Source organism: Nannobrachium achirus (genome assembly GCF_963921795.1).
Source record: "Nannobrachium achirus genome assembly, chromosome: 22".
In the NCBI taxonomy this organism is placed as follows: domain Eukaryota; kingdom Metazoa; phylum Chordata; class Actinopteri; order Myctophiformes; family Myctophidae; genus Nannobrachium; species Nannobrachium achirus.
This window is the reverse complement of record NC_137829.1, coordinates 32,358,454-32,380,811: the sequence shown is the minus strand read 5'-3', so window position 1 is coordinate 32,380,811 and position 22,358 is coordinate 32,358,454. Positions and strand designations below refer to the sequence as shown.

The 22,358-nt window shown below is 43.7% G+C and overlaps 1 protein-coding gene across 1 annotated transcript in view; it reads left to right on the top strand.

Annotated features, from left to right (window-relative positions):
• Positions 1-22,358, top strand: part of slc4a3 (solute carrier family 4 member 3) — a gene marked incomplete at both ends in the record, with an annotated part of 100,241 nt that overhangs the window by 59,349 nt on the left and 18,534 nt on the right. The window contains 8 exons of the mRNA XM_080752849.1: positions 4,842-5,037; positions 12,458-12,563; positions 14,450-14,634; positions 15,353-15,575; positions 17,114-17,329; positions 18,377-18,525; positions 19,290-19,484; positions 20,041-20,262. Coding sequence (XP_080608975.1) covers positions 4,842-5,037; positions 12,458-12,563; positions 14,450-14,634; positions 15,353-15,575; positions 17,114-17,329; positions 18,377-18,525; positions 19,290-19,484; positions 20,041-20,262 — 1,492 coding nt within the window. The remainder of the gene's footprint in view (positions 1-4,841; positions 5,038-12,457; positions 12,564-14,449; positions 14,635-15,352; positions 15,576-17,113; positions 17,330-18,376; positions 18,526-19,289; positions 19,485-20,040; positions 20,263-22,358) is intronic.

Here is a 22,358-nt window from a genome sequence, read left to right as displayed (position 1 = left end):
CCATCCGGGTAGTAAAACGTGACGTAGTGGGTCTACTGTGACGCATTTTGCGTCATCGAATTTGTTCATGGACGCGCTTGGGCACAAAGTCATGAACGAGCACTGCCACTGTGAACGCGCTGGGGCTCAAGTCATGAACGAGCGCCGCGAGTACGAGCTCTGTTGGTTTAGAACGCTCTCTAGTGGGGAAGAAAGGGAAACGCCGCCCAGTACAGCTCCTCTCCCCGCTTGAGAAGCACTCTGCTCGGATTAGATCTTACGATACGTCCCGCTGGACTGAGGCATCGCCTGGAAGTGTAACTCCACGTTGAATTAATTAACCATTGTGTATTTCATGGTTTAACGAATTAATTATTGGGTTTAATATATTTTTGATATTTAGTGGTTGTATTTAACATGATTTTTATATTTACGTTGCATATATGTGATTAGCCTTCTAAAGTGGGGTCTTCAACAGGGGGTCCGCGACCCCTAGGGGGTCCGCGGGGACACTGCAGGGGTCCGTGAAATTGTTGAAAAAAAAAAAAAGTTATATATTTTTTATTTTTATTTAAAAAAAGAAAGAAAAATAATAATTTGTCTTTAAATATAACAAATAAAACATGATTCTGTCTCTTTTGAATAGCTTATACATGATTATTGTGCAATTGACAGATTGTTAGTGATAGATTGATAGTATTGACATTGGTTCTCAGTTGTTAAGGTATGTTTATAAATGGAAGTGGTACAGCCATGCACTTGTACATGCATGTTGGATGGAGCAGGGACCCCCAAGGTAGGGGGTCCCTGCTCCATCTCCCCATCAGTTTGGGGGTCCCTGGCCTGAAAACGTTGAAGACCACTGTAAACAAACAAACAGAATGCATTTCAAATAGATCAGTGGTTCTCAAAGTGGATTCCAGGGACTCTGTGGGGTCTATACAAGTGTATAATGACAGTGTACAAATGGAACCAACATTTGGTTAATTTGGTTCCATTTGTATGCTGTAAAGAGTTAAGGGGAGACCTTGAAAATGTGAAAGTTTGAGAAACACTGGAATAGATTACCAAAGTGGAATCCATATTAATAACCAAGTCCATTGCTTGAAGTTTCTGAGGTAAATTAGTTAATGTATACCTCTATGAAATTAACTGTTATGGTTTATACACACCATTGACAATGGTCTAACGTTTTTACATGTGAAATTCATTCAAAATAGTGTGTTATTATTATTATATAATAGTGTGCCTACTACAAGCTGTAGTTGTAGTTTCATCATCTTTCAGGTACAGATATTTGACTGCACAGGTGTTAAAATAATGTGATGGAATATGATCAAAAAGATGATCTGGCTGGCTGGGAATTGGCTGGGAATGTATTCTGTTGTTTCAGAAATGTATTTTCAACATGGTATGAACAATGTATAATTATAATAAAGCTCTATATTCTGATAGCAATCATTACCATAAGAGTATGTGTACAGCAACAGGTGTCACTGTATCTCCAGCTGTATAAACTGAAAATGATTTTAGGTGGGTTGACAATTTTATCTCATCAGGAGAGTACACTGATTGAGTGTACAGTGAGTGCTCCAGTTCCAATGTTGCATGCTCACTTGTTTATCAACTATCATGACATAAGTTCTTGCTTTGGATAGAAGTGGTATTTTGGACTCTCCCATTATTTACAACAGGGGTCTTCAACAGGGGGTCCAGGACCCCTAGGGGGTCCTCAGAGTTACTATAGGGGGTCCTCCAAATCTTTGTGTGATAGAAACTTTTTTCTATTCCACTTGAACCCTAGTGTCCTTATTCTGAGAACTTTAGCCAAAAATAGCCGATCTACAAGCTCACAGTGAGCTTGTAGATCTGCTATTTTTGGCAAAGGGCTTTGGTGTAGAGGGGAAAAAGAGCAGACTAATTACAGAGTGAAAGTGAAGCTTATTAAGTATTGACGGTTCAAGTGGTTAAATATCTGAAAACACAAATTGACATGAATCCAAATTACACTGATGATTGTGCGGTCAGACGATTAAACTATATGGAATCTATGAAAAGGTTGTGGGGGTCCCTGCTTCATCTCTATCTCATCTGGGTCCGTTGCCTGAAAACGTTGAAGACACCTGATTTACAATATCAACCTGTGTTGTCATTCAGTGTGGTAATCTTAGCATTTTGCATGGATTCCTTGGGTGAAACGAGTCATAGTTAAAGTTACTGGTCTGTTCTAGACAAGCTTAGAGTTGTGTTCTGTTCCAGAAACAAGTTTAAATATAATTCATATAGTAGCTACAGTCTGAAATAGAGTATTTTTATTAGATGACAGTGTGTTGACATATAGAGACATTCTTTGAAATCCACATTAGATATTATATATATATATACTCTATGCATCAGATGCACTTTGTCCAAAATGAATACATTTCATTACGCATTTGTAAGTGTCACAGACAGAGTTTGATCATTTTCAGTAGGCTATACTAGCTTTAACAGTGTTATGGAACTATTTAACCATCAAATATGGCCTGCCCTCTGCTCTATTCTTATTACTCTATGGCTCTATACAAACATGAGTGCATATTTCATTAGGTCATTCAAAAAGCTGGTAAATTTAACGTTGGATGTGTGCATGGGGGGGGGGATGATGGAGACAGGCCATGAGACAGACCCACTTATAACTCTATGAGACAGACAGGCCTACTCAGAAATGGCTTTCGCCTACTTGTAGGTTATCAAACCATGTATGTATCGCATTTAAATTCCATTTTGATAGTAAATCTTCATTAACATTTCACGTAAAGCTTCTATTTAAAAAAAAGATCTGACTTTTCAGAACCCAATGCAAAGTCAATGGCAGACAGCCTCTGTCAAGATGACAAAACGCGAAAATCGTAATAACTAATACTAATGAGTAAACCAACAGTTTTATAAGAACAATATTGTTGTAACTAAGAGATTCGGGAAGGTATCTATATTTAATAAACACAGAATAAGAAGTAATAAGAAGAAGTCGCTATGGTTATTTCCTGGTTTAATGCGGTCTGCGGTGCGGTGCTCTCCGCTCCGGAGAGGAACAGAGGATTCAGCTGTCTGGAGTGGAGGGGGTGGAGCCAAAATGCGCGTTCATGAGATTAGACCCAACTGCAGTACCTCAAAACGGCCAACATGTCCATTTGGTTTCACGGCGCCCCCAGGGTTCTGGGGGCTTGGCCAGGCCCGATAGTCCTGAGAATTTCTCGTTAAAAAAAAAAAAAAAAAAAACATTTGACCCCAATTTGACCCCAAAAAATGTAGTAGGCATGATAGCAATCGCGAAATTGCATGTTTAACCCCCATAGCAACCCCATCTTTCAAACATGGCAGCCATCTTTGTTTACATTTTAGGAAAACATAATGGCTGCTATCTCATGAATGCCTGAACGGATTTCCATTCGGATTTTTTTGTTTGAAAGCTGTGAGCAATGTGGACACACGTGGTGCATGATCTAGGAATGGGTGTGCATGATCCGTGCACTATGAATTACGTGGAAGTCTATGGAGACAAATGGCAAATGGGAGTACGAAGGTATTCTTAAAAGACGGGGAATGTGTTAATACCTGTCAGTTGATATATACTTTGTTTTGTGCCGGTGTCCATCACGATAGCCAATCTCACAAGCTCATATAGTGTGTTGCATCACAGAGTGCAGCTTGTAGATTGGCTATGTTTGATGATGTGAAAACTGCACAGTAAAGGCCAGCAAGTTATTTCTGTGATGTTGTGAATGATGTAAGCTGGAGAGGTACTGTGCAGGTCCACCGTCAGGGACGTGCTGGGCCCCTGATTCTGCCCGGAAAAAAAGAGTTGTAGAGGCCCTCATTGCGCGCTATAGAGAGAGATCTCTCCCTATAGCGCAGCTGCTACTCAAAGATTTGCCGTTTCAGATCATGACAAGTGACAAGCCAGTGGGCCAATTACATGAGTTATATTTTGTCGTTGTCGGGTGGAAACCTTGTATGTCCAAAACCGTTTGTTTTGTATTTATCATTTTAAAAATGATTTAAACTAAATGAAAACAGCTGATCTACAAGCAACGGCCTTGTATGATGAAGCAGGGCTTTGCTTTGCTGCCCGACAGTGACAATTTACTTTGTTGGCCGCCCAGCCCCCAAAATGGAACGAAGGCCGACATTTTATTTGTATTTTTTTCCTAATGGCCGGCCTGGACCGGCCGGGAATGAACCGGCCGTTCGGGAGTTGTCCCGCTTTTCCCAATGGCCAGCACGTCCCTGTCCACCGTCCACTGGAACTTGAATACAATGTTCCGCCTACAGCTTTAGAACATGCCATTAACCCATTAAGACCTGAGGCTGATTCTACAAATGCCTTGTGAATCGGTAGTTATCATACTTTCAGGCCACCGACACACATGTAGGGTTTTATCCCTTCTCAAAAACCTGGGGGGAGGCGGGGGGTTAAGGTTCTGTTCAATTCATTCCCTATGGAAGTCACATGTTTTGATAAGCTTCCCTTCTCAGAACATGTGACAGCCTTAAGCTTCCCTTAAGGCTGGTTTTAAGGGAAAGGGTTTTCATAAGGTTTTAATTAGGTAAGTTGTAGGCCAGCTGCCAGGAGCAGCATGATGAAACAAAGGGTCAACCGCCAACCAATAGGACGGAATGGGCTGTGCTGAGGTGCCATTACATCAGAGCCTCTGGTCTGCAGTGACAGTGTCAGGTCAAAATAATAATATTCAAATATCCAGTCAAGCAACTTAAAAGCTGTCTGGGGTGCTCACAAACGTAGATTTCCCCCTTTGAACATGTTGAATCATTCCGAGCTCCAGACGTCAGAGCCTATAACCCATGTTCCTTCCTCTCAGCCACCTGAGCGACCAGAAGCACCATGGTTTCCACCGCCACCACTCGTCCAGCAGCCTACAGGGGAGCTTCAACCACCACCACAACCACGTCCAGGTCCAGGACACTGTGCTGCCCCTAGTGGCCGAGGACCACCACGACGAGCACCATGACAAGGGCCAGTACGACCCCAAGCAGGACGTGTTCACCAGCTTGTTTGTGAGTTCACCATATAGTGCTAATGTCATAGACGGGCCTAGAATAGTGCTAATGTCATAGACGGGCCTAGAATCCATATTTACGCAGACAAGTTAGGCCATACATGGCATACTGTACTTACAAGGCGTAAATTGGCACCTCGACCGAGTGCAGTTCTAGTTACTATTTACAGTAACACTACTAGCCACCATAAGTCAGCCCATGAAAGATTGTGCTGCATCTTGGGAATGGGCTTATTCTGTCTAAAAAAACATATTTAGCCTCTCCTCAGTAAGGGCAAGTGCCAAAGTACCTCGGACGGCCGCTAGTAAATTCAGACGGCCGGTGCTATATTCGGCCGGCCGGCCGGTATATTCGGCCGTCTGGCCAGTATATTCGGCGGAGGTCTTTTGGAGGTCTTTTCAGGGTGGGGTCCGACTCTGACGTCATATGGAGGTCTTTTGGAGGTCTTTTCGGGGTCGTACGTCGTATGGAGGTCTTTTGGAGGTCTTTTCGGGGTTGTACGTCGTACGGAGGTCTTTTGGAGGTATTTTCGGGGTCGGGTCCTTTCGGGGCCGGCCGGTACATTCGGCCAGTCGGCCGGTACAATCGGCCGGCCGGCCGGTACATTCGGCCGGTACATTCGGCCGGCCGGCAGGTACATTAGGCCGGCCGGCCGGTACATTAGGCCGGCCGGCCGGTACATTCGGCCGGCCGGCCGGTACATTCGGCCAGCCGGTACATTAGGCCCCAGGGGCCATATGAGTGGCCCCTGGGGGCCCCTGGCTGCCAAAGGCGCACCGTTGCTCGGATCTGCACCAAATATGGCACAAACACTGTCCAGGGGTCTACCATGACAATAGTCACACCAGGGGCAACCTCACAGGCGTTATCAGGGGCCCCAGTGTACCATATCAGGGGCCCCCAGGGGCCCCGGGGTGCCAAAGGCACACCGTTGCTCCTACCTGCATCAAACTTAGCATAAACACTGTTTAAAGGTCTGCCATGACAATATTCACACAGAGGGCCTCCATATGATGTCGGAGTAGGACCCCACCCCGAAAAGACCTCCAAAAGACCTCCGCCGAATATACCGGCCGAATATAGCACCGGCCGTCTGAATTTACTAGCGGCCGTCCGAGGTACTACCGGCCGACGGCCGGCCGGACTTTGGCACTCGCCCTCTCTCCTCTTTTACCCACTGAAATCAACATTGTTAAAATCGCTAAAATGATAGAAAGCAGTAAATGAAAACATTTTTACACATCTTTTCTTTTCTCTGATTACAATCTAAAATATGAAAAAAACAACGTTTTCTTTAACATTTTCAGTACTTTTACTACAATTATTAGACACCTTTAATCCCTAGTTGTACATTTTGATTATTATTACAAAACACGCATTAGCCACTTCAGCCTTATATACATTTCAGCCATTTGAAAATAGCCGATCTACAAGCTCACAATGCGTTGTGCATTGTGAGCTTGTAGATCGCCTAATTTCAAAAGATTCCTTTTGAAAATGTGGGTATTTAAGTATTTTGATACCAATACTTTTGTAATTTGAATTACACTATACCAACCTTATTCATTTTAAGGATTTGACTACTGACTCCCATTTGATGTGATTGTTTTAATCCCTGAGTTCCTAATCTATAACATCAAGTCCTCGTTATTTTAACTCTGAAAGAGGACAAATGGAACCGGTGGTTCTATACTCTCTGAGTTACGCACTCGTTAAGGGTCCATTTGGTTCCTAATGACAGTAAGGAACCTAATGGGCCCTTATCCAGTCATTTATCAGAGGACACAGTGGAACCCCTGGGGCCCCACATTGAGACCCAGCGGTCCACATAGTACCTCCTGCTGGCCAACATTGGGAACACAGTGCATGTGAATTGGAAAAAGATTCAGATTTTCTCCTGTGTACTCTTGATAGAGATGATGACATGAGATGTTTGTCCACGGACCACAACCCGACAAGTAGCTTCATAAGCCTCTCACATTGAAATAAATCAGATTGAACAAGATCAGAGTAAATGACAGGAACACTTTGAGACAAGAGGCCATTTGGATAATTGCACCCATCTCGTTCAATGGACTCAGATAAAAGCAACGGCCGAGCCGCCTCTTACCGGTTTGTGGTTCGCTTTTATACTCCGAGAAGAATCACCAGCGAGGATCGATTTGAGCCTGATTAGAGTTCACGCCTGATTTGGGGCCTGTGGCTGTCGCATTGTACTTTGAATCACTCCTCCATGCGGTCACAGCGTAGCGTAAGTAGCGCTTGAAGTCAGAGAAAGCCGAGTCTCGTTCTGCCCACATGCACTGGATTATGTTCCCAGTCAGTCTGCAGGTGCTCCTAGTTAAAACTTCTTGATGCATTAACTGTGAAAGGTTAATGTTCTCCATGGCTTGAGATTTTGGCAAATCAAAAGCAGCCCATGGAAACAAATTTCCCTGTTCAATCCTAACTTCGAGACAGAATCATCGACCTTCGCAAATTTTCGACCGGACCACGCTGGACCGTGAGAGTAATAGCACGACTAAGGGGAATTCTTTAATTGTTGTGATAGCTATTTCCTCATTAATTAACTCATTCAATTTCAAAGACAAGATTCTTGTCATTTTTAATTATATTTATCATGATTATTATGATAGCGAGCGCTTCCCTGTAGCGGGGCAGGTAAATGCATTTTTGCACTAAAATACTTCACAAGTGGAAAGAAACCTAAAACTTTTCACAAGTACTCCTTAGGGGTTGTTCCTATGATAAAACACATTAGACACTGAAAAATCAAAATGGCTGCCATGTTTCCAAGATGGCTGCCTCTGAACAGTACGCCAGCCAGTTAATGTCCGATTTTCATAATATTAGAGTTGTTTTGTAGGTTTTAAAACATCGTGAGTTCATTTATTACTCTTTTAAAGCAGCCAGAATAACTTTTCTGACTTTTGGTTGGGGTCTTTCCTCACCTGGGACCCCCCAAACAGACCCCTGAGCTTATCTGAGTAGTCGCTTTGCTCCTGCTCCAGAGCAATGTTAAATTAGATCATAACTGAAGCATTAAAGTTGTTGTAACTGGGCTCTGAAAGCAAAAATGAGTAGTAGCAAATACCCAGGGGTCTTCCACAGGGGTCCCGGACCCCTAGGGGGTCCTCAGAGTTACTACAGGAGGCCTGCCGAATCTTGATGGGGAAGTTCCTTTTTTTTATATGTATATATATTTTTACATTTGAAACTGTTTTTATTAGTATTCTCAGTATTATTTATAACATGTGTGTGTTAGACAGACAGGTTCACAGGTATTGCAAGAATTAAGGTATTGCAACTTCTCACTTTGGGCGCACAGTCTAACATGTCCATTTATTGCATTGCACTAACACTGACAACACAACACACACACCTCTTTGTTATCGTCACCCCAAAACCCGCACCCTATCCTCTTAAAGAGCTCACGGTCAATTGTACCCAAAGAAATTCACTACTATACATGTCCTCCCTAATAATGTTGACAGTTTCCACTATATCATTTGCAGGGAGGAGAGTGCAAGGCAGGTTATTGTTTGAGCAGCTGCACCGTCCCTTGTAACCTGCTTTGCAAACACATTTGATGAGCTTTGCCTTTGCAGCAGGGATGGCAAGAAACCTGACTGGAACATACCCTCCACTCTCTGAATTCCATCTATTTTTTCAATTGATGGAAGCTCAGGGCAATTTGTCAGGTATGACGAAGTAGGCATCATAATACGATACCTTCATCAAGGGACATGATTTTGAGGAAGTGCAAACACATGAAGAGGCTGATACCCCGATTCCTTATCAAGTCCTTGCCTCCGGTACAAAAAAAGGAAATTGATATATTCGAGTGAGTTCAAGTTGATGTTACAAATGTCAAGGGTTCCTTTGCGTTTTTCAGGTGTTGACTGGGGAAGAACATTTGTTGGAATCACCAAAAAGACATGGGTCAATGCCTACTTGATGATGATGATGATGATGATGATGATGACCAAGCCACTAACCGCTTCAAGGACCTTGGCAAGGTCATTGGCCATTCCTCCTGAGCTTATAAATTGTGAGCTTCCATCAACATTGCAGTCCGAACATTTTGCATGCCATGTTTACAGTTCAAAAGGTCCAACAACCCTGGGATTACTCAGATGGGAACTATTTCTGTCAAATAACTTGGAGGGTGAGATGCTACCTCCAACTCGTGCTGCACTGCTACCACATTACCTCCGTGCCAACTCCGTCACAATGCAGGATAAATCATACCTGACAAATTTCCCTGTGCTTCCACCAATCGAAGAAAATAGATGGAATTCAGAGAGTGGAGGGTATATTCCAGGTTTCAGTTTTCTTGCTCTCCCTGCTCCAAAGGCAGTACTTGAGCCCATCAAATGTGTCTGCAAAGCAGGTTGTAAGGGACGGTGCAGCTGCTCAAATAACCTGCCTTTCACTCTATGCTATGGTGGAGACTGTGTCAACACTATTAGGTTGGACATTGAAGATGAGGATGATGATGAAGACGAATATATCCTGCATGTCTGAAATTACTGTAGTGTAGTGAATCTCTTTGGGCGTAATTAACCATGGGCTCTATAAGAGGATAAGGTGAGGGTTTTGGGGTGACAATAACAAAGAGGTGTGTGTGTGTGTGTGTGTGTGTGTGTGTGTGTGTGTGTGTGTGTGTGTGTGTGTGTGTGTGTGTGTGTGTGTGTGTGTGTGTGTGTGTGTGTGTGTGTGTGTGTGTGTACAAACATTCCCGTGTCATTCCATCCATGTTTCATCTCTGTGATAACTTGGAAATGTTTGCATCTTTGACAGCTAATACACCAGATGTTGTTGTGGTTGATGAAGAGTCCAGGGAAGTGTCTGTATTGGAGATGGCCTGCACCTTTGAACCTAGCCTAGAGGAAGCTTTCATGACCAAGGTCATTAAATACCAACCTCTCCTAAATACGATCTCAGAGCTGGGGTACAGGTGCAGACTATTTGTTTTCATATTTGGCAGCCTAGGACATACCCACAGGCTGGTTGTTAGAGGGTTTCAACAACTTGGAGTGCCTAAAAAAGAGGCAAAAAGGCTGGCAAAGTATTGTTCCGTCTCCGCTATAATCGGCAGCCGCCACATATGGCGGAGACGCTGTTACTTATACCCGTAGAGTACCAAGTGCCTTGCTATTGTATCATGAAGACATAATGCCATGATTTTGTAAATGTTACTCTACTGCACCTATACTATTTGTGTCCTTGTATGCATCTCCTTTGTGTGGACATAAATAAATGGTTAAAATGTGTGTGTGTGTGTGTGTGTGTGTGTGTGTGTGTGTGTGTGTGTGTGTGTGTGTGTGTGTGTGTGTGTGTGTGTGTGTGTGTGTGTGTGTGTGTGTGTGTGTGTGTGTGTGTTGTCAGTGTGAGTGCAGTGCAATAAATGGAAATGTTGTTCTGCACCCAAAGTGAAAAGTTGCAATACCTTCATTATTGCAATCCCTGCAGTAACAGCTGTCAACCATAACTGTTTTAACACAAAAAACATTATAAATAATACTGAGAATACTAATAAACCATCAAAGTACAATACATAAAACCAGGATACATAAAAACATTCAAAGTTTCAAATGTAAAAAAAAAAGAAGATCTCATCGAGATTTGGCAGGCCCCCTGTAATAGCTCTGAGGACCCCCCCAGGGGTCCCGAACCCCCCGTGGAAGACCTCTGTTATTTGCTACTAGTCATTTTTTATTTCAGAGCATATTTCAGATCTAATTTAACATTGTTCTGGTGCAGGAGCAGAGCGATTACTGAAATAGGCTCAGGGGTCTGTCTGGGGGGTCCCAGGTGAGGAAAGACCCCAACCAAAAGTCAGAAAGGTTATTCTGGCTGCTTTAAAAGTGTAATAAATGAACTCAGGATGTTTTAAAACCTACAAAACAACTCTAATATTATGAAAATTTGATATTAACTGGCTGGCGTACTGTAAAACATATCCGAAAAGGCGGCCATCTTTAAAACTGGCGGACATTTTGAAAATTAAGTGTCTAATGTGATTTTTCTAAAGAATGACCCAAGAGGTACACTCTGTAAAATTGTGGTGCTTCTTTCCAGAACTGAAGTATTGTTCTCCTTAACAGCCCCGCTACTGCACCCGTGAGTGATACTACAATACCCAGAATGCAACGGGAAACAACGTCATCCAGAAATCCCCCGGTCCGTACACCTCCATATAAATGGAATTAAAAAAGTATTTTTTATTTTGGAATCTTTTCCCAGATTAGTTTTTTTGGTCAAAACAAGCTTATTTCTATGTACGTTAAATAAATAACGGATGATCACTGATTTAAAGCTGTACTGTGGAAGCTGCTCAACTAGTGGTCAGTAGCGGTATTGCTTTTTTCGGCCGGAGTCGCCGCGCGCGGACCCCCGCGGCCGTCGCGAGCACCTCCGCCTCGCCGATACGATTCCGTAGAGCCGTCTCCCATCATTTTTAGACCAGGATTGAGGGAGTAGCAGGCAAGATTCCTTCACCAATGTAAACACAGTTGCTGAGGGAAGCTACTTCCTTTAGAGACAGCAAGACTCGCTGTGATTGGCCGGTGGTGTATGATCGGCGCTGTGATTGGCCGGTAGTGTATCATGTGGGAGATGACATCATTTTGCCGGGAAATTCTCCCCCCCTCACAACTCATAGAAAACATATAAAGAGAAGGCTTCAGAAGCTGAAAATAACAGAGTGGGGGTTCTAAAACTTTAGCGATTTAACAGTTAGGACAATTTTAAGATTTGTTTAATAAAAAAAGTGACATGGTATAACTTTAATGTAAATTTTTCGGTGGAGAGAGAGACAAGTCTTTTCAACGTCACCTCCTCTGTTCACATGCGCGTTGAGAAAAAAAAACAATCGGTGGATCTTCAAAGGTTAGTAAAAATGCTCGAAATTGCTGGCAAGGGGAGACAAGACGATGTAGATTTCCCGTTTTAGGCTCCCACGCAGGGCCGGATCTAGCCTTTAGTACTAGGTGGGGCAGGAAGACATGATAGGGGGGGTCACCTCCAGCCCTGGCGGGGAAAGAATGGGGAGACAAACACCCGAAATGCATAGAAAACTAAGCATTTTGGCACACTTACAGTATACCTATAACAGGCAATACAAACAGTTCTTACACCTATCTATCTCTCTCTCTAATATCTCTTATCAGTTTATCTATCCATCTACCTAGTTGTAGCATAACATTTCAAATAGTTTAATTTGTTTTATTTTATTTTTTATTTTTGCATGCCATCATGTTTGGTGGGGCAGACAGGGCATTTAGGGGGGCATTGCCCCCCCTTGCCTATGCCTAGATCCGGCCTTGCTCCCACGCTTTTTTGTGGTGGGTGTGAAACTCTGTGCGCAAGAAAGCGACACTGCCGCTAATCTATGTGTTCCGTCTCCTCCAAGAAATCCCTCCACCCCCTGCCTGAGGACAGCCATCCAGCCGCAGTCCGATCCCTGAAACTGCTAGCCAAGATTCCAAAAGATGCTGAAGCCGCCATCGTGTTAGTCGGTAAGATGTGATGCTGTTGGAGTCAAAGTTCCATCCATACATTGGAGGCTTGAAGTCATACACGTTATCGAAAGTCGTAGCTTTGTATTATCTTTGTCTCTCTTGACTTTGCGTACAGTATGCAACGGACGCTACTACTTATTATGTACAGTGGTTCCCAAACTTTTTTGCTCGAGAAAAACTAGTGAAAATAGCAGCCGCGGGGCGCCCGCTGGCCTACTGGTCCAGGCGCATACCAATTTGGCATTGCCACATAGGCATGGATGCCTGGCGGCGTCGCCGGTTCGATTCCCGATCCGGGCGACCTTTGCCGAGTGTCACTCCCCATCTCTCCCCCCATTTCCTGTCAGTCTACTGTCCTATCAATAAAGGAATACAAATCTAAAAAAAATCTAAAAAAAAAAAAAAAAAAAAACAGCCGCGTTGAGCTTGTAGATCTGCTATTTTCACTTCTGCTTAAGCTTCTTATTTATTCATTTATTTATATATAAATAATTAGATTTCCAAATGTTGTTAATGAAACACTTTTGGAAAATGCTGGAATTGTTTCTAGTTGATGAAAACTATTCAAAATCTTTTAACGTAGGAAACCTTTAAAAAACTAAACAGAGTCTTGTGAGATCAAATAATGAACTTTGCATCAAAGTTTGAACTAAGTACATTTACTGAAGTACTGTACAATTTATTTGTGCTTTACTTGAGTATTTTCAATATCCAATACTTTTACTTCTACTCCACTACATTTCAGAGGCAAATATTGTACTTTTACTCCACTACATTTATTTGAACACTTTAGTTACTAGTTACTATGTAGATTTTGACAAAACATACTTTAACCACTTCAGCCATATATCAATGTTGGCCATTTGAAAATAGCCAATCTACTGTACAAGCTCACAATGTGTTGTGGCGCTACGCATTGTGATCTTGTAGATCGGCTATTTTCAAAAGATTTGTATACATTTGAAAACTTGAAATGGGACATTCTGCATAATGAGTACTTTTACATTTGGTACTTTAAGTACATTTTGATACCAGTACTTTTACTTCTGGAGAGCAACATTTTGAATACCGGACTTCTATTTGTAACAGAGTACATTGCAGTATTGATACTGTTACTTAAAGGGATATTTCACTTTCAAACCAACTTTTGGTCATTTTTTCATCTAATCAGTCTTTTGTGAACACCCTGGACAGATTTTAAGTTGCTTGTTTCAGTATTTTTATTATTATCATTTTATCAGACACGCCCTCTTCCTATACAAACCTCTTCCCATTGTAACTTCAAACTCCATTACCTTTGCGATGTTATAGAAAAAGATCTATTGATTATTTCCATACGATTGTTTTTTCATTGGATCTATTACATGTGTACTTTAGCCAAGCTGGCGGCAGAGGGCAGCCTTATGCAAAGAATGAATGTGAATTGGGCCGCTCCGCTTGCCGTCCATTCAGAGCATAGAAATGCATTTCTAGATCAGATCCACAGAACACAGCCAGGAAGTGATTTGGGACTCCATTATTGTTTATGGGCGGTGGAAATTTTAGAGCAGCGTTACGGGATATGTTTTTACTGTACACGGCGGCGCGACCAGTTATCAACTTACGGTCATCAAAAGTAAGTAAATGAACGAGCGTTCGTATTGGCAGCGACCTAGGGTCAACATTGGGGCGAACGGGAACGTCCGAAGCAGTAAAAGAGTTAAGCAACTTAAAATATGTCCAGGGTGGTCACAAAAGCCTGATTAGACGAAGAAATGACCAAAATGTGTTTTCAAAGTGTAGCAGATATACAAGCTTGCAGCGCGGCACTCGGAGCTTGTAGGTCTGCTACACTTTGAATGTGCGTACTTGTTTCCACGGCTGGTGGTAATGTCCCCATGCAGGCTGCGTGGAGTTCCTGGAGCAGCCCGCCATGGCCTTGGTGCGCCTGAACGAGGCGGTGCTGCTGGAGTCGGTGCTGGAGGTTCCCGTCCCGGTCCGCTTCATCTTCGTGCTGCTGGGACCCAGCCAGGCCAACGTGGACTACCACGAGATCGGACGCTCCTTCTCCACGCTCATGTCGGACAAGGTCATCTATCTACAAGCACTGGTTCCCAAACTCTGGGCCGGGAGCCATTTGTGGGTCGCAGACACATTTTTTATGGGTCCCTTAGTTTTTAGTTTTCACTAGTTTGGGTCCCAGGCAAATGTCTCATTTCTCTTTGACGGGTTAAGGGTTAGGCATAGTGTTTGTGAGGTTAGGGCTAAGGTTGGGTTTAGGCATAGTTTTATTGAGGTTAAGGTTTGGGTTAGAGTTAGGTTTATGTTGTTTTACTTTAAGTTGAAAATATATTACTGTTAGATGGCGTATTGGATTTGCTAGTCAATATTTTATCTTAAAAGAGATATTCATCCAATAACATTCATTGGATTTCCTCTGCTGACTAAAATTACTGTATGACGACTACCTTTTTTCACTGACGAAGACGGAATAAAGGCAAAATAAAAACTAAGCTATTGTGAGACTAAATATATAGACAATTCCGTCAACAAATAAAAACTAGACTAAAATAAAATGAGAGGAGATCCAGTAGAACTAAGACACAGGTCATTTTATGTTTGGTTGCGCTCCCGTGTTGTGCTCTGAAAATCTACAAGCTCACAGAAAATCAAGTGCGACGCTTGTAGGTCGGCCATTTTCAGCACACAACCAAGTGCAAAATATGCCATTACGACGCCATCAAGGCCCGCCAAAATACATGTAATAAACACTGCTCACGACACCTCCCGCCTACTCTCCCCTCCAGAACTTCCACGAGGTGGCGTACTTCGCCGACGACAGACAGGACCTCCTGAACGGCATCAACGAGTTCCTGGACTTCAGCATCGTCATCCCTCCCTCCGACATCGAGGGCAAAGACCTGCTGAAGACCGTGGCCGACTTCCAGAAGCAGATGATGAAGAAGAGGAAGGAAAGGGAGCTGAAGAGACAGCAGTCCATCACACCCGGAGTAGATCTGGAGAGCAAAGGTACTTTTGCTGTAGGATGATGATGATGCATACGTCCAGAGGGAAATGAACTCACTTTTCTGAGCCTGATTATTCCAAAAACTACAGATTACAGAAAGAAACACTGAATGTTGAATGTTAATATTTTGGGGGTTAATTGAGGTCAGGAAACATGAAAAAAGACATAAAAAATATATATTTAAAAAAATGTTAATGTCACGATCCCTTTAACGGATGTTTAGAACCATAATTAAGAAGAGAAGATGTTAATTACTTTTTTTTATCAATATTGAAAATATGCCAGGCCTGGGCTGCTGGCGCAGTGGTCCAGGCACCAAGGCTCAGTGTAGCCTGACAACGTGTTGTGGGTTCGAGTCCAGATTGCGACAGCCTTTGCTGCATGTCGCTCTCCATCTCTCTCCCCCATTTCCTGTCAGCCTAACTATCTATCCCTATCATTAAAGGCAACCCCCCCCCCCCAAAATATATATATATATATATATATATATATATATACTGAATATATACTGTATATTCACAAAATAACAATGCGACTTGCCAATTGATTTTCTCTATTTTTGCATGACACCGCTGTGCGACAAATTATTGTGACCGTCAGGTCGCAGTTACTATCAAAACCTCTACTGGCTGTCAGTCAGTCTGTCACGTCACGCCACGTCACATCACATCACATCACACTTTTGCCCTACTCATATCCCCGCCACCGTTAACCCTGTCCATGCCAAACTTTGCACACACACTCCTTGGCTGCCAAACCACAACCTCAACCCCTCATTTCTCACATGGCACTCTTCTAGCGCCACCATGAGGCAGATTCTTGCAAAACACATTTTTGGACACTGCTCCTACAGATTTTGCCCTAAAATCATGCAAAGCGGTACACAGTATCAATAAAGTCATGTCATCAACACGGATCTGTCCCATTTCCCATATTCCCTCCTGATTGGCTACCATTGCCTTCTAAAGTTTGTGTATGCGACCTGGCGGTCGCTTATCTCCCAATTAGGGAGTCTTACTGGTAAAATAGCTCCTAACCCAGGGTTCCCCGATTAGTTTTCCCCAAGGGCCGAATTATGTCTAGGGTACCAAGCCGAGGGCCACAACATTGCAGGGGGCGACGGTGGCGTTCCTGCTACTCCAGCGACAGTTTTCGTCGCTGTCAGGTGAAAATCTTGTATGTCCAAAACCGTTCGTTTTGAATTTATCATTTTAAAAATGATTTAAACTAGTGAAAACAGCCGATCTACAAGCACACAACGCCTCGCACCGCGAGGCGTTGTGTGCTTGTAGATCTGCTGTTTTCACTACTTTTGTGCGACGGCCTTGTATGATTTGCGAAAGAACGTACATATTTGGAGATACGAGATTTCCACCCGACAACGACGATATACTAGTGTTGTTGCTGCCCTTATACCACCATTATTACTGGAGTTGGTGGGGGCCAGACAGTAGCCCCCCGCGGGCCGCAAATGGCCCGCGGGCCGCCTATTGGGGAACCCTGTCCTAACCTAATGCGCTCTAACCACCAATGGGGGCAGAGATGACGCCAGAGGACCAGGAGCAGGCTGACCAGGAGGTGGACCCGCTGAAGCGCTCCGGCATCCCCTTCGGAGGCCTGATCCACGACATCCGCCGGCGCTACCCGCGCTACCTCAGCGACCTCAAGGACGCCCTGGACATGCAGTGCATCGCCGCCGTCATCTTCATCTACTTCGCCGCGCTGTCGCCCACCATCACCTTCGGAGGGCTGCTGGGTACGTTTGTGGGGGTTAATTTAGTTGTTGTCGGGGTGGAAACCTTGTCCAAAACCGCTCATTTTTTATTTATAAATGATGGGTGCAAGGCGTGGCGTGCTTCAGGGCCGGCTGCAGGATGCAATGACTAAGGGGGCTGTTAAAAATTGTGAGGGGGCACATATTTTTTATATAGGCTAGAACATTCTTTTTACTATCTATAATACCTACAACAGAGGACAGTTACTGGGTGCTGAAATAACAGCCGCTGCTACTGCGCTGTGGTTTAGGTGATTTTAAATTGCAGATTAGACGGGAGTAATAATAATCAGATAATTATTATCGGGGGCAACTGTGTTTCAATACTTTTATTGTAATCTATATGACAATAATAATATTCAGCCAATATTTGTGTTGTTTTTTTTATATTTTCTTGACTTTACAAAGAATATAAACTGAGGGGGCACAACTTGCAACTGAGGGTGCAATGCCCCAGCAGGCCCCCTGCTGGGGGCATTGCCCCCCGTAGCGCCGGGCCTGGTGTGCTTGTAGATCAGCTATTTTCACTGGTTTTGTGCGACAGTCTTGTATGATGAAGCAGGGCTTTACTCCACTGATTCTCAACCTGTGGGTTGGGACCCCCAGGAGGGTATCTGCACGTTTCTAAAGTGACAATTTAAGGACTTTTTAATACCTCTAAAAGGACAAATTAAACATTGGCCAAATTGTCAAATATTAGAGGCAGAAATTGTGAAAAAATAGACAATCTACATGCTCACAATGCGAGGCGTTGTGAGCATGTAGATCTGCTATTTTCACAATAGAACCGTGTTCAAATTAAATGCCTTAACTCTTAGTGCTCGTCAGGGTGGGGGGGTCCCCAGTTAAAATATGATTATTTTAAGTGGTTCTCAACCTCTGAAGAGGTTGAGAACCACTGCTTCTTTACTCTACGGAAAAAAACATACACATTTGAAATTTGGAGATGCAAGGTTTTTGCCCGACAGTGACGATATACAGGTACAATAGTTTCAGAACCATGTTATCACTCCTTTCTCATCTGTGCAGGGGAGAAAACAGAGGGCATGATGGGAGTATCTGAGCTGATCGTTTCCACGGCAACTCTGGGGGTGATATTCTCGCTGCTAGCCGGACAGCCCCTGCTGATTATCGGCTTCTCAGGACCCCTGTTGGTGTTTGAAGAGGCGTTTTACAAGGTGCCCGAACAGAATGCAGGCACATTATAATGTATGGCATGTCTGTCACATCGAAACCTTGTTAACTGTGGTTTGAATGACTTGACGGTTTTGTATCTGTCTATCAATTCTTGCTAAACACTCTCAACATGCCGTCCCTTTTTTTGGCATTCAGATTATTCCAAAATTGTGAAAAGCTTGTAGATCGGGTATTTTCAGCCAATATTTGATTACCTGATTACAAGCTCACAGCGTGCTACTCGGTGAGCTTGTATATCTAGTACTATTTTTCAATAGCTTAAATATAAAATAAAGGTTAAGGTGGTTAAAATCTTAACTGACACATGTGCTTCTGTTAGTTAAGATTTTAACCACCTTAACCTTAACCGAGTGCCGCGCTATGAGCTTGTAGATCTGCTGTTTTTGAAAATTCATGAAAATATTCGCAAAACTCAGAATATATATATATATATATATATATATATATATATATATATATATATATATATCTAGATAATATATTATATATATATATATATATATATATATATATATAATATATATATATATATTATATATATATTTTTAAGTGAACATTTGTAACTCAAATCTTTGCTTCTGGGGGTCCGCGGCCAAATATATATAATTCTGGGGGTAATTCTTGACAAATTAAAAGGTTTGAGCATACGTTTTTTTAAGAAAACCATTAGGATTTAGAAGACATTTTGCAGAATCAGCCTCAGATCTAAAGTCTCTGTCTGTCCCTTTTCATTTGCTCCCTCTAGTTCTGTCAGGTGCAGGGGTTCGAGTACCTCACCGGTCGGGTGTGGATCGGCTTCTGGCTGGTCGTCATCGTCCTGGTGATCGTGGCGGCGGAGGGCAGCTTCCTGGTCCGCTACATCTCGCCGTTCACGCAGGAGATCTTCGCCTTCCTCATCTCCCTCATCTTCATCTATGAGACCTTCTCCAAACTCATCAAGGTATCGCTGCGGTCCAGTGGAAACCCTGTACTGCAGGGGTATTCAACTAAATTGTCCAGGGGGCCACATTGACAGAAACCCAAGGGGCCGGGGGCCGCACTAACAGGAAATGGGAGGAAAACAGCATATCGTCGTTGACGGGTGAAAACCTTGTATGTCCAAAACCGTTCGTTTTGCATTTTTTCATTTTAAAAATGATTTAAACTTGTGAAAGCAGCCGATCTACAAGCACACAACGCCTCGCACCGCGAGGCGTTGTGTGCTTGTAGGTCTGCTGTTTTCACTACTTTTGTGCGACGGCCTTGTACGATAAAGCAGGGCTTTACTTTGCGAAAGAACATACAAATGTTAAACTTGGAGATACGAGGTTTCCGCCCGACAACAACGATATGCACATCTTTGTGATCTTTTGATAAATGCAGTAAAATAAATCTGTCAAAACTCATCAATGGCAGTGAGGGCTTATACAATAATATTTTATGTCAGTGAATGAGTTGAAATGACTTTACAGTAAAAAGAAGGGCAAAAAAACAGCAATATTTTATTTGTTTTCCAGGTCTTTCAAGAGCATCCATTAATGGCAAGCTACCCTACCGCCACATTTCCTCCGCCCGGCGGCCCAAACATGGGCACCCCGGGGGCCCCTGGAGGGGGGCGCCCCGCTGAAGTGCTCAACCAGCCCAACACTGCTCTCCTGTCTCTGGTGCTCATGCTGGGAACCTTCTTTGTCGCCTTCTTCCTCCGAAAGCTCCGAAACAGTAGATTCCTGGGCGGAAATGTAATTTTCTATAATGCCTCTCCCAACTAAACTATACTTTATTTCACCATGGACGTCACGCAGGGAATAATCAAGGTGGATTACTGTAGATTATGTGAAATGCCTTACACTGCAGCACTTCTGGAATTTCGGGTTATGTTTGCAAAAGTTGTTTTACTGCGTGGCTCTGCAGGAGGCTAGCCGTCTATACGAGGGTCTGTCTGTATGTCTGCGTGTCGAATCTCGCAAAACTGCTAGACCGATCAGAACTAAATATCTTCTGAACACTGACACTGGGCTCACGTGGTATAAAAAATAAAATAATAAATATATATATATATATATATATATATATATTATTGTAAAGTGTTTTGTTTGTTCAATGGAATGCTGACCACCCAGGTTCTCCCATTAAAGAGAAGTTTGAAGGAGGTGACACAGAGGCAGTAATGCAACATTTGTGATATTTATTTTACAGACTGGTAGCCATGGTTCTGACAAAAGAGCAGAAAAAATAGAGCAAATCAATAAACAGCAAACAATAATAACTAACAATTAAATAGCAAATAAATCAGGTAAATAAAGCATAAGAAAAGCAAATCTTACATTTGGCAGGTACGCATGGCTGCTGGAATGGTCTGTGTGTAGTGAATGTGTGAGTGAGGAGTCTGTGAGAGTTTGTAGGGGCACACCCGGCCAGGCATTGGGTGAGTACTTGCACTCAGATGATAGCAGACACCTGGCCATTATTGGTGAGGTGGTGAGGGTGTCCTGGCCGTCCTGGCCACCAGAGGCTGCCATTTTGACAGCAGGATGAAAATTCACAACAGCCGCCCCCACAGCAGCCCAGCTGCTGTGACTGACAATGGATTTCCCGAATGCAGTCAAGATGGCAGCGAAGGCAAGGGAATGAGGCGGGCAACTGGTCTGGTGTAAGTCCGATCCTGGATCAAGATGTCTGCTGACCTGACCCGTCCGTCCGGACTGGGATGGACCTTCACGATTCGTCCAATTGGCCATTGTGCTCGAGGCAGTTGAGGATCCATGACAAGTACGATCAGGTCCTTTTCCAGGTTATCGATTGCAGTGGTGGTCCATTTGTTCCGAGACTGCAGGGTTGGTAGGTAGTCACGAATAAATTGTGACCAAAATTGATCTGCTAGGATTTGGCTGTGACGCCAGCGGCGCCGCCCCATGGACTCTGGAGCATAAGTGACTTGAGGCAGGGTGGAATCCCGCCGCCCCATAAGGAGCATGTTTGGGGTAATAGGGTCCAAGTTAGCCACATCAGAAGAGGTGTATCCTAATGGTTTGGAATTAAGAATTCCTTCGACTTCGGTCAGTACCGTGCAGAGTACGTCCTCGGATACCGATTGGTGGCCGACGGCAACCTGGAGTGCCTTTTTGACGGACTGGATCTCCCTCTCCCAGATGCCTCCGAAATGGGGGGAGTTTGGAGGATTGAATTTGAAGGTAAGTTGATAGTGCCTGAGTTTCCTTTGTAGTTCTGGTTCCATGGCCTGAAATGTTTCCTGGAGCTCCCTTTCAGCACCACGGAAATTTGTGCCCCTGTCGGAGAATAGTTCTGCAGGTTTACCTCTGCGAGAGATGAATCTCCGGAGAGCAAGGAGGAATGCATCAGAATCCAGGGAGTTGAGGAGCTCGAGATGCACTGCCCGAGTTGTCATGCATTTGAATATGACACCCCAGCGTTTCTCTGTACGACGGCCAATTTTGACCATGAAGGGGCCGAAACAGTCGACATCCGTGGAATGGAATGGAGGGCTTAATAGCCTAAGACGAGCAGGTGGCAGATCGGCCATCAGAGGAACTTTAGGCGTTGAGCGCCAACGATGACAGTCTGGGCATGATGATTGATGGCGTTTTACTGCCTGCCTACCACGAAGAATCCAATAGTGTCTACGGATTTCGGCAAAGACACGCTCCGGGCCAGAATGGAGCAGTCGCTCATCGAAGTCTTTGATGAGCAGCTTAGTGACTGGGTGTGAAGGATCCAATACGACAGGGTGCAAAGATAACTGGAGAGGCCCTTGGATATTGCGGAGCCTTCCACCAACCCTAATGAGTCCTGTCAGCTCATCAAGTTCAGGGGCAAG